Source organism: Miniopterus natalensis, chromosome 11 (genome assembly GCF_054644295.1).
Source record: "Miniopterus natalensis isolate mMinNat1 chromosome 11, mMinNat1.hap1, whole genome shotgun sequence".
NCBI lineage: Eukaryota > Metazoa > Chordata > Mammalia > Chiroptera > Miniopteridae > Miniopterus > Miniopterus natalensis.
The window spans coordinates 75,079,562-75,091,708 of NC_142091.1; the positions used below are offsets into that span (position 1 = coordinate 75,079,562).

Sequence of the window (12,147 nt, forward strand, 5' to 3'; positions counted from 1 at the left end):
AGAGTTAGGACTGTCCTCGGCCGGGTGGGGAGAAGTGCGTGAGCCCCCGGGCTGCCTGCTGGGGTGGGATTCCAGGGCCTGGTAGAAGGTTGTCTGGGAAACGGGGGAGCGGGGGGAGGGTGGGGAAGAAGGCTGTTTTGAGATAGGAAGAGATTCAGATTCTGCAGGATTAAGGTTTCAGATGTGCCCACACCTCGGTTCCGGGGACGTTTCCTTGGGAGGGGCTCTGTTCCCTGTGCTGGCTTGTCAGTGGCATGAGAAGGTAGAACGAGCTGAGGATTTGTCTCAAAGCTGGCCAGGTGGCGAGAGGACAAGTACGCCGCTGTGCGCTGTATCTCACCTGAGATGCCTTGAGGCCCTTTGTTGAGAAGATGGTCCCACCATAGGGTTACCTTTAAAAGTCGGAAAGGAGAGGAGTCTGTGTTTCCAGGGATGAGGCTTCAGAAGGAACTTCCTTCTCTTGGGGACCTAGGAGCATGGGGTAAGAAGGAGAAAGGAGCTTATTTCCAAAGGGTACATATTTAAAATGTTTGGAGATAGTGGTTTTAGGATAGGTGTGCTGCGAGGGAGATTTGGCTGGGAAGAGGGAGGAGATAAGGTTTCTCATAGGCTCCTCTGCCTCCTCCTCTTGTCTTCTGTCTCTCCCTCTGTTCTCTTCACTGCCTTCTTCCAGAACCACTCCCTAGTTTATTCCATCTTTAATACTCAGCCTCGAATCTTACGTCTTATTTCTCTGAGTTTTATTGGAAATGCTAACTTTAATTAAAGAAGAGAGACAGATGGGTCTGTCAGGTGGTACCCCAGGAAAGGGGGTGCTCTGCTGAGGTGGGCAGGCGTTCCAGGGCGTGTGTTTGTGTGAGCGGGAGGATGTGGTGGGGTCGGAGCTAGATCTGAAGAACCAGGAAGAGGTCTACTGGGACCTGTGCTCATTGTGAGGAACCCAGATGGCAGACTTAGGGAATGTCCTAGCAGCTGCCTGTGGAAGGGCCCTGAATTGGGACACTGGTTCCTTTTAGGTATGTTTTTGTGGATGTGAAAAGAGGTTGAGTTCAGGGGAGACTGTTGACAAGGGGGAAGGTCACCTTTATATTTGGATTGTTATGGGGGAAATTTTTAGTATGGTTTTTTAGAAGGAATTAGATGGGCCTATAGAGGGACACAGTGATCGGTGGTTAATAAAGGCATAGGTTAGGGGAAGGTTAACACAAAACTCCTAAATGACTTACTTTATTTGGGGGCCCACTGAGGGGGATTAGTCTAAAAGTGGGCTTGGAATGTAGGTGCTTGTCACTAGCTGTGAAGGCAGTAGGGTGGGGGTTTGACGAGTGATGGTCAGGACCCTCCGCCCTATCCCCTTTGTACAGGTGTTACCATGCTCTGTTTTAGGACATTGCTACTCATGGTGTGGCCCTGACATTACCTGAGAGCTTGTTAGAAATCCAGAAGCTCAGGTCTTGCCCTGCCCTGCTGAGCCAGATCTACATTGCACACCATAAAACAGATTTTAAACTGTGAAGTTGGGCCTCTACTTTGTGGTTCCCCCCCAATGACTTTTGTTTACATTTTCCTTTGGCGTGTCTCCTTAAGGAGCCGGAGACAGTATTACAGCTTCTCTCTCTGCCTTTAGCAAATTAGGTTTGATTTCTTGCCACCCAGCTCTTCCCCTATCCTTAACCTTTTGCAGGGTGGGGTGTCCTCTTTAGGTAGTGAGCATTTCATTTGTTATGGTGTTTTTGATCCTCACAGAGCCAGTATTACACCAGCTATGTTTTCTTTTATTCTTCCTTATTTCATCCCCTTCATGTTTTCCTTCACTGTCCTGGTCATGATAATAGGTCTTTGCCAACGTGTGGCAGGGCAGATAAACTCAGCTTCTGTAGTGCTGCCCCACTCCCACGTTTCCTGGGGTGGTTTTGGAATCTAAAAGTTTATAATATGTTTTAACCCAGAGGCTTAATACTAAATGTTACTTTTCTCAGTCTTTCTGAAGCTTTGTTAAAGTTAGTACTCTTTTATAGAAAGTATATGAATTCCACCCAACCCCCAATAACTAAAGTTCAGACCCTTTTAGTCTCAGTGTCTGAGCATTATGCCATGGCTAGAAAGCTGATGTATAGAATTTTCGTTATGTGGGCATTATAAGTTGGGGAGTAGTTGGTACTGTTGGCTATTGTTAAAATGATATATTCACTGGCGTTTTCCTTGGGGGACTTTTAATTTCCTGTAGTGTTCAAAGTCCAGAGAAACCTGTAACATTCTACTTAAAATGTGATGGATATTTCCAAGTATGTTAACCTTCATTGGGGCTTGAACAAGAGCCACTCATTGCTATGATCACTTCTACAATGTGTTTTACAGTGGTTAAATGAGGAGAAAATTATCCAGAGGCTTGTGGAAATAGTTCACCCATCGCAAGAAGAAGATGTAAGTTCCCTGGTCTGACTATAAACTGATTTTTAAAAAGAGCCGTGTTTATTTAGGTGCAGAGCATAATTGCATGAAATGTGAAATAGAGGACAGGTAGAGCAGTGATAATCTGCATTCTTAAAGCTGATAATTCTCTAAACACTAAAGGCTTTAAAAATACTGTGTTTACTCTGTTTTTTGCTGATACTCAGAAAATTTCCAGAAGTGTGGAAAGCAGCAAGTTCTGGTTGCAGCAGTCTATTCTAGAGCTTCGATTTCGTGCTGAATCTGCTTGCCTTTGTTACAGACCTCCTCTGTTCATACTTCCCTTTTTTTTTCTTTTTTTTTTAAAATACCCATCTTTAGCCCAAGGGACATGGCCACATCTGCATTTGATCTTTCAGTCCTGGCTAAAGCTTTCCAGGCAGCACAGCAGGGCCTTGGTCCTGTTGGATCGCTGGAGTGACGGGCTCTTGGTGCTTGTCCTTCCTGGCCTGGGCATTATGCTCTGGCAGATTTGGCTTTTTCCTAGGTGCTGAAGATGGACTTGGCATTAGGATTTACACTGCTTTGCAGTTGCAGATTGAGCTCTGCTCAGGGGACACCTGTCAGGATGGGGTCACAGGGACCAGCTGAGCTGGTATGGCTCTGTCGAGGAGGCTGGCACTGTGCTTCTCTGCTCCTGCTGCCACCTTCAGTCGTGGGCTGAGCCATGCAGAACTGCCAACATCCAACCATTCTACCTACAGACAGGGTAGTTCATGCTGTTCAGCCTAATGTCTGTGAAGGAGCTGGCTTCAAGAAGGTGCAGAATATATCATGAGGCAACAGGGGTCCCTCTTGTTCCTTGTAGGTTGCTGGTTAGACAGGAGAGTGCAAAAGAGGTGTGTTGCCAGAGGGTATTTTCTCATGAAGGTCAGTTTTCTATTAAGGTGGATTTAGCCCCTCCCCTTCACTCTGGTCCATTCCAAAACTTAGAAGCTAGAGTTTATCTAAATAGGCATTTTTTTTAAAAAGAAGAAAAGAGCTACCTATTAAAGGGGTTGTTGATTCTCCATCATTCCTCATGAGACAGTGTAGTATTGTTACTGTTGACTTTGAGGACACATTCCAGTGTGTTAGGTGTCCGAGCGAGAGAACCCTGCCTAGAAGAAGCCTTGGGTCTGGGCGAGAGGTAATCCTCCCCTGTGGCCGGGGAGATGGGTGGTGGGTGGTTCCATGTGATGGGTGTGTGGAGAGAGATGGCAGGAGCATGGCCTGAGCATTGACAGGGAGCACGTGGCTGTGACCAGGCTTCCTCATCACTAGGTTCAGGCTCCTGAGCAGAGGACCTTGGAGGCTCAGCAGGATGTTAAGCTGTCTGCAGGGTGTGGGAAATTGATGAGGGAGAAGCCCAGCTCTTGGCAGGTGGTTTTGCGAAGGACAAAAGTAGGGGCATCAGCACCTTCCCAACTTGACTTGCAAGAAAGTTAAATTTGCCTTTTGGGACAGTCCTGTTGATACTTGTGTATTAAATGATAAATTACGTGCTAAAGTTGTACTGACCAATTTGTATTGATTAAAGAAATATTAGGCTCCTGATTCCAATCCGTGGATTTTGATATCCCAGTTCGTGTTGTCATCTGTGCTGGAATATCGTTGTCCTACCTCTACTGCAGGTGGTGCTCAGTGTGTTGGTGCTGAGATTTTAGTTTTCCTGTAAGGCAAATACACTGTACACTTGGCAAAGTTGTAGTGTTTCTTACCCATTGTTATATTCCAGAAAGCTCTATTTGCCCTTTTTTTTTAACCAGAGAAGTATGTGCATCTTTCTGTGCTGGTAAAAGTATGTGTTTGGGGGATGTTTTTTTCAGATATTCAGTTGTAGAAGCTTTTCCTTGCCAAAACATTTGTCGCCTCTCCCCACAAGTAGTACTGTGTACTGTGCAGTATTGTGAGGTCAAGTTTTTAGTCTGGCAAAGTAAAACACTCAGCACTTTTTACATGTCATTTCTTTTGAGCTTGACTTTTTACTCACTGCAGCTTATGGCCAATGTTAATTTGTGTCATATCTTAAGCAGTTTCCTCCCTTTTTATTGTAAATATGACTTTTGACATGTTTTATAGTTAAAATTGTGCTTTTTCCCTTTAGCGGCATTCAAATGCATCACAATCACTTTGTGAAATTGTTCGCCTGAGCAGAGACCAGATGTTACAAATTCAGAACAGTCCAGAGCCAGATCCTCTGCTTGCCACTCTAGAAAAGTATGTTTAAAGCTCTGTTCTGTCCTTTGTTCATATCGATGCTGTTTGATGTGTTGCCATTGTGAGATTGCTAAGTCTTCCTTACGTGGGAATCACGTCCCCAGAAAGTGATGCCCTTGGGTGAGTGAGAAGGTAAGAAAATTGCTTATCTGATCCCAGCCATTCATGATGCCCAGTGGAGACCTACAGGGTAAGAATGTAAATAAATGACATTTATATGTAGACTCTGAACTTTTCAAATAGTTTAACCCCCCCATATGTATAAAATGTAGGTTAGCACTAAAGGAAAAGTTTGAAATGAGCTAAGGTTAAAGAGAATGGTAAAGATGGGTAGGGTACCCAAAGATCTCTAAGGCAGTGGGCCGAAGGGCTAGATAATGAATATTAGCTTGGGGAGCAGTCTGGGCTTCAATCGAATGTATTTAATGTAGTGGCTCTGGAAACTTTTCAAGTTCAAAAATTCCTTGAAAAATACTTGTGTTAGGGAAGGTTGGACTGTGCGACTCTTAAGTCTAATGAACTTGGAGTGAGTTGGGGTTTGATCCCTGTTCAGCCAGTAGTTTTATGGAAGTTAGTCTTTTCCCCGACTGTCCACATGAGAAGCAAAACTGAAGGGGAGCCATTGTCTCGAAGGCAGGGGTCAAGACCCTGGATGGTGTCATGCACCAGGCAACTCCTACCATGCGTTTTCCTGGTGCTCATCCAAGAACTCCAGCTTTTTAAATGTGAAAATGAGTGTCTTTTCTCTCATGTATAAATAAATGCCTTAAAGAATATAAAGACATTCTTTTTGTCCTGTTTGATAAGGTTGATCCCTTGGTTTATGATTTCTTCAGTATTTGGTGAAATTTTTATGTTTAAATAAGACTCAGAATATGGCTCATACATCGTGACCATCAGTTTGCGGGTTAGTGTATCGTTCTGGTCCGTCAGTGGAATGCTAAGCAGACTTGGAATTCAGTGCAGCCGTCAAGTAGTGAGGGTCTCTTGGTTAGCCGCTCCTCTCAGGCACCAGTGTTGATGAAGTGGGACAGTGCTCCCTGAGGAGTGAGTGAGAAGCAGGGCACTTGAATGGGAAGGTGGACATCTGTAGTCTGAACCCCACTTCTTGGGGTGAGGCTGCTGTTTGAAGAATACACCTATTTACTGTAAAAAAAAATCAGTCTGTCTTCCAGAGCACAGTCCCAGGCCATGTTGAGTGGCTGTTCCAGGGCTGTATTAGGTCAAGGTCTCATAAGTAATTTTAGTGCAGGTCTGGTAGTACCTGAAAGCTACTTCCTGCAGAGGATCCTCTGAAGTTAGTTTAGATACCATTTTTATTTCCTTCCCCTAGGTAGAAAGAGATTCTCTCCTCCTTGCTGCCCTAGCCTGGCAAGGGACCTGGTGTTAGGATACAGTGAGCACAGTGTGCCTTGGGATGACTGGCATGAACAGTGGGGCAGCCCAGCTGTATGTCACATTGTCAGGGAGGTTCCTTTTCTTAATCCATATGGATTCTGAAAATTACTGAGATCCTAAGAAATGGAGATTTTCCTTGAGAAGGTTCATATAAATTTTCCTAGCAGTAACCCTTGCGTTTTACATTAATAGTGACCTTTCCTGTGTTGGGAGCTGTATTAGGAAGAGCCTGCAGAGAAGACTTTGGGCAATAGTTCAGTCAGACCCATTTCATTGCTACCACTTGATTTATCAAGTTTCAATTGTAGCGTAAAAGGCAATGATTGATGTTCTCTTTTACCTGTTTTAGTTAGATGTTTGTTAATTATATATCAATGTCTTTGTGGGAAAATATTTATGGTTTCTAATTAGCCTTTTTGAAAAATTTCCCTTTTTTGTGGGGGTGAAGGGTTCTGTCTTACTATCCCACCTCACCCTCCAGCTGCCACCACCCACCACCTGGTCTGAGTGGGAGGTGATATCCAATCTGGAAATACTGGCTCTCAACAAGAAGCAGGGTCCAGATGGTTTTGCTGCAGGAAGGAATATATGTATGGGACAGATACATTTATAATAAGCAAGATCGCTTGCCTACTTTAACAAATGTATTAAAAAGAAAATACTGTTAAGTGAAATAAACATACACAAGTGACAATGAATGCTGTGTAATATTTGTTTCACCAATCCCGCGACCTCCTCTGAAGTTGTTACTGGTAAAGGATGTTACAATCAGCACTTGACTGTCGATTTGTTTCCCCAGGCGAGAGATTGTAGAGCAGCTCCTGTCAAACATCTTCCACGAGGATAAGAATGAGCCGGCCATAGTCAGTGCCATCCAGATACTGCTCACGCTGCTCGAGACACGGCGGCCAGCGTAAGCTTTTCTTTATCTTACAGAGGAGCTGTTTTGTTTCACTTTTAGGTTTTTTAAAAGCTAGTAAGAGTTGTTGGTTATAAGCTACAGTATCATGCCCTTGAATTTCAGGTGCTGAATCTTTTTCTGCGGTATAAACTATGAATAAGTCTCATGTGAATGCAATACATAGGGATAAAGCTGGAAAGTGTGGTCTGGTGAACACTTTATTGGCAATATTTGGATTCTGATCATTTGGGTTTTTGTAGTACTTATGAAAATGCTGCTGTAGTAAGTGCTCTGAGAAAACAATCATGTCTAACGGCTCAAACGTTTACGAGAGAAACTTATTTCTTGCTTATGAAAATAGGTGTGACAGTTGGTGGGCAGAGCTCCAAGTGGTAATTGGGGGACCCTCTGCCTTGAGATTCTTCCCTCTGCCTGCTAACTTGAAGCTCCAGGTTGCTTTTAGGGGGAATCACACGGGAGGGCACTGCACCATGAGGCTGTTGTAAAATGGATAATGGATAGACAGGAGGCCTGAGTCCTTGAGGGAAATTTGTGCTGTTTCCAAATCAGAAATGCCTCTCCACGTGTGCCCTTTCCTGTTTGCCATGTTATTTTTTACAGTTTATGTCCAGTGCTAATTTACCTACTGTCAGCTTTCTGGGTGGTCCCTGGAGCCTGGTAATTTGGGAGGAATGTATATGTAAGTGCTTCTGCCATGTGTGGTTTAGAGATTAGAATTTATAGGTTCTTACTCTCTATTGGGTCCATCCAGTCCACCAGAGGGCACCGAGGGGAGGACAGGAAAGGTCTGCTATCAGCATTGGAAGTTTCAACCAGCCAAGGTTTCTGGATTAGCTTTAATGATGTCATCTTTGTTTCTAGCAAAATAGTGAACACAGCCTTTCCAACCCTGTTCCCAAATTCCTGATCTTTTCCTAGTTTGTTTACTCGTTGGCCAATGATAAAGGAAGGGCATTGTGACAGCTCTGCTTCAAGTCTGTTGTAATTTTGGGGTTGTATCTGTAATTTTGACTGTATCTTCCCTAGTAAGTTATATTTTAAATAATGTAACCAAAAATTGAGGTATTAATCAAGTGATATAGGACTGTTATGTTGCTACTCATGCTGCGAGGTAATTGTACCATCTCTTAAATTGGTCTCAAAGCACATGAAGTGGTACTGCAACTTGAGGAAGGAGTAAACCAGAGAAAAATGATACCTTTTTGCATATGGAAGAGAAAAATAACATACTTGCATAACTTAAGAGCAATCAGAAAGGATACAACAATAAAAGAAATGGTAGAAGGAAATTTCTGACCAGAAGGAATTTATCCTCAGACAAAAAAGGCTTATCAGATACTAAGGAAGATTCACCCTAGCCAGTTTCTCAGTGGTTAGAGCGTCAGCCCATGCACTGAAGGGTTTCAGGTTCCATTCCAGGTCAAGGTCACATGCCTGGGTTGCAGGTTCGATCTCTGGCTCAGGTTGGGGTGTGTGCAGGAGGCGACCAATTGATGTGTCTGTCTCATCACTTTCCCTCCCTCCTTCCCTTTCTCCCACTCTCTCTCAAAATCATTGGAAAAAATATCTTCATGTGTGGATTAACCTCCCCCCCCGCCCCCCCAAAAAAGAAAGACATGTTATTCTTTCTCTGTATGAATGCCAGAAGTCCTACGTTCCCTCCAGAGGCTCAGGGGAGACTCAGTCTTCGCCTCTTCCCATTTCTAGTGGCGCTGGCATGCTTTGGCTTGTAGCCACCTCTTTCTCTGCTTTACCTTCACTTCATCTTCTCTGCTTTGTCTCTCCTCTCTTATAAGGACACTTGTGGTGACATTTAAGATACACCTGGATAACCCAGGATACTCTCATCTTAAGATCCTTGGTTAACTATATCTTCAAATAAGGTAACATTCACAGGCTCTGGGGATCAGGATGTGGAAATATCTTTTGGGGGCCACAATTCAGCCTATTGCATGACTAAACCAAACAAAAATGATAGACAGTACCCAGTGCTGGTGATGTTGGGGAGCAACTGGAAGGCTCACCCTTTGTTGGGAATAGAATGCAAAGTCACACAGCCATTTTCTAAAAACATTTGGCAGTTTCTTATCAAGTTAAACAGGCATTTCTTATATTATTCAGCAATGATAACTGTGTCACACAAAGACTTGTAAGTGAATATTTGTTACCTTTATTTATAATCACCCAGACTGTAAACAAGCAGAGTGTCCTTCAGCTGGTGAAGGACAAGGGCCATGTAAGCCCATACAATAGCTATTGAGCAGTAAAGGGAATGAACGGACTGCCAGCACGTGGACAGCTGTCAGTTGTGCCTTTCCAAGTCTAAGTTCTGAATTTAGTAAAGCTCTACTTGGAATGTCAGCGTGGTTTTGTTTTGATTGATGAATTCTTACATATGTTTGAAAGAATAAAGTTGTGAGACTAGCCAAGGAATTTTGAACAAGACCAGTGATGGAGATAAGCTGCCTCCTGCATATGATGATGCATCATTGATACAATAAATAGGGCAGCATGATGCTAGTATTTGTGACACCAAAGTTTATATGCATGATTAAGGCACTTTTGTTTATGGTTTTGTATATTTTTTCATTTAAGCAAGACAGGTGATTATTCTATAAGTATCGCCTAGGAAGTAACTCACCACTTGGAAAAGAATATGTCGACACCTTTTTTACATAAAAATACATTCCAGATTAATTAAATTTAAAATACCAAAGGAAAAGTATGCAAACACTCAAAAGAATTATGGAATTGTGAAGAACTTTTAAGCATGACTCTTTAGACAGAAACTATAATGAGAAAAGCTATATTTGGCCACATAAATTATTAAAGCCCCTTACACATCCAAGAGCACTGTACTGTTTTCCCCTTCCCCTCTCCAGTAATTGAGTTTCTGAATGCTGTTCTATGCAGCTTTTGCAATTAGAAATCACTTCCACATGTGGAATGTTCTCAAGTAATCGTCATAATAATTACTCTAGAAGTTAGCAGTGTGCCAGGCAGTGTTCAGCTCTGTGTCTACATTAGCTTGATCCTCACTGCAGTCCTGGGAGAGACATTGCTGAGTGAACCCACTTTCCACATTAGAATAAATAACTGGGAAGGGAGGAGCCAGGACTTGGGCATAGGCATCCTGCTCCAGCAGCGACGTTGTTAACTACTGGTTTGCACTGATGTTCAGTTGACACACCACTTCCAGGGCTAATTTCTCATTTGAACAGCGTCCACAGTTCCAGGCCCCTCCTTTCTGTGGCCTTCCTCCCCTCTGGGGCCCTGCCCTGCCCTGCCCATTGGGATTTGGGGGTTTCATTCCGCTTGTAATTTTTCCTGTAGGAGTAGGTTATAATAAGTATAGATTGAGCTTTAGGGAGAAGAATAAAGTAAGTCTTTTAAATAGGAAACAATGGCCCGGCCGGGCGTGGCTCAGCAGTTGAGCGTCGACCTGGGATCCATGCAATTGGGGTTCGATTCCCGGTCAGGGCACATGCCCGGTTGCGGGCTTGATCAATGACTCATCATTGATGTTTCTATCTCTCTCCCTCTCCTTTCCTCTCTCTGAAATCAATAAAGATATATTTTAAAATATATAAATAAATAAATAGGAAACAATGTTGATTACCCAAGAAAAACGGGAATAAATGCAGGCCTGTTATTAATATCCCAAATGGCAGGCAGTGTGGTATGCCCTGTAATTTACGGTCAGAGCTCCTGCTGTCCAGATTTTCTGGTTAGAGAGCTGCTAGTAGTGTAACAAGTACAAGGGGATAGACAGTTCAAGTGAATGGGAAGAAATTCACATACAATTTCCCACCTGACTCTGGGGGCTTCTGGGTTTCAGGTCGTGTTGGCTGATCCCTGTCAGATTTTTATTCCATATGCTTTCTGTCCCTCCAGTAATGTTGATATAATCATTATAAATTTACATAGCTGTTGTGTATATATCTACCTGCTGATAGGAGCACTGTGATTTGTTCTGAAATTGTAATAAGTATAATTAACTTGCTTTATTTCAAGATTTGAAGGCCATATAGAGATCTGCCCACCAGGCATGAGTCATTCAGCTTGTTCGGTCAACAAGAGTGTTCTAGAAGCCATCCGAGGAAGACTTGGATCTTTTCATGAACTCCTGCTTGAGCCACCCAAGGTAGGGCAGCTATCTTAAGCATGGCTGGTCAGCTCAACAGTTTGATGTGAACAGTTGTTAGGAACCTTGTGACCAGCATGTACACTGGCTGTGACCAGCATGTACAAAACGTGTTATAAGGTACACTGCCAGTTGCTTTTATTGCTTTTGAGCTAGTTTCTAATTGGTTTTTACCTATATTATAGTGTCTAAATTAATGAATGGTGTATAATTAAATTTTTACCTGCTTAGGAAACTCAGCTTATATTCTTTTTATAAATTCTGGTTGCTTATATGCCCGTAAAATAAACCCTTTTCTTCCCATAGCATGTTATTTTCCCATCTTTGAAATAAAGCCAGTCTTTTAGGCACTGATCTTGGAAATGGAGTTGTCGTATTCAGAGTTGGAGCGGTGGAGGATCTGGTGGACAGACGCTTACAGAAGCAGGCAGGCCCAGCTGTCATGGCTCTGTGGTTGAGCATTGACCTATGAACCAGGAGGTCATGGTTCGATTCCTGGTCAGGGCACATATCCAGGTTGTGGGTTCAGTCGCCAGTAGGGGGTGTGCAGGAGGCAGCCAATCAATGACTCTTTCATCATTGATGTTTCTATCTCACTCCCTCTCCCTCATGCTCTGAAATCAATAAAAACACATTTTTAAAAAAAAGCAGCGGGTTGAATGTGACTTGGAGCCCAAGGTTTTATGCATGGGGCATGTGTGTAGTGTTGTAAAAACGACTGTTTACTTGGGCAGGCCATGAGAGCACAGAGGACAGACAGTGAAGACCTGCAAAGCGGTGTCCACGGTCCCCAGTGGTTTTTCCGCTCCATTCTGGGCCTGCATAGTAGTGCACGGGCTTAGATTAGGGCATCTCTAGGGTGGAAGGCTCAGTTCCGGAGAGTTCTGCCAGCACCTGCTCTTGCGGGTTCCTTTTCCTTCTGCCCTCTGTCACTGGATCCAGTGTTTTAGCCATTGTAGTACAAACCTCTGTGGTGTCTACTGTTTGAGTTACTGGGAATTTAAGTTCAATATGCTAGTTTCTCCCTTCTAAT

General features: G+C 43.5%; 1 protein-coding gene across 7 annotated transcripts in view; it reads left to right on the top strand.

The window, feature by feature from the left end:
• The window catches only part of PPP6R3 (protein phosphatase 6 regulatory subunit 3), a 99,937-nt gene that overhangs the window by 45,136 nt on the left and 42,654 nt on the right, over positions 1-12,147 (top strand). For all 7 annotated transcript variants that reach the window (XM_087822050.1, XM_087822053.1, XM_087822054.1 and 4 more), the window contains 4 exons: positions 2,359-2,424; positions 4,538-4,650; positions 6,848-6,961; positions 10,985-11,114. In XM_087822050.1, the coding sequence (XP_087678176.1) occupies positions 2,359-2,424; positions 4,538-4,650; positions 6,848-6,961; positions 10,985-11,114 (423 nt within the window). The remainder of the gene's footprint in view (positions 1-2,358; positions 2,425-4,537; positions 4,651-6,847; positions 6,962-10,984; positions 11,115-12,147) is intronic.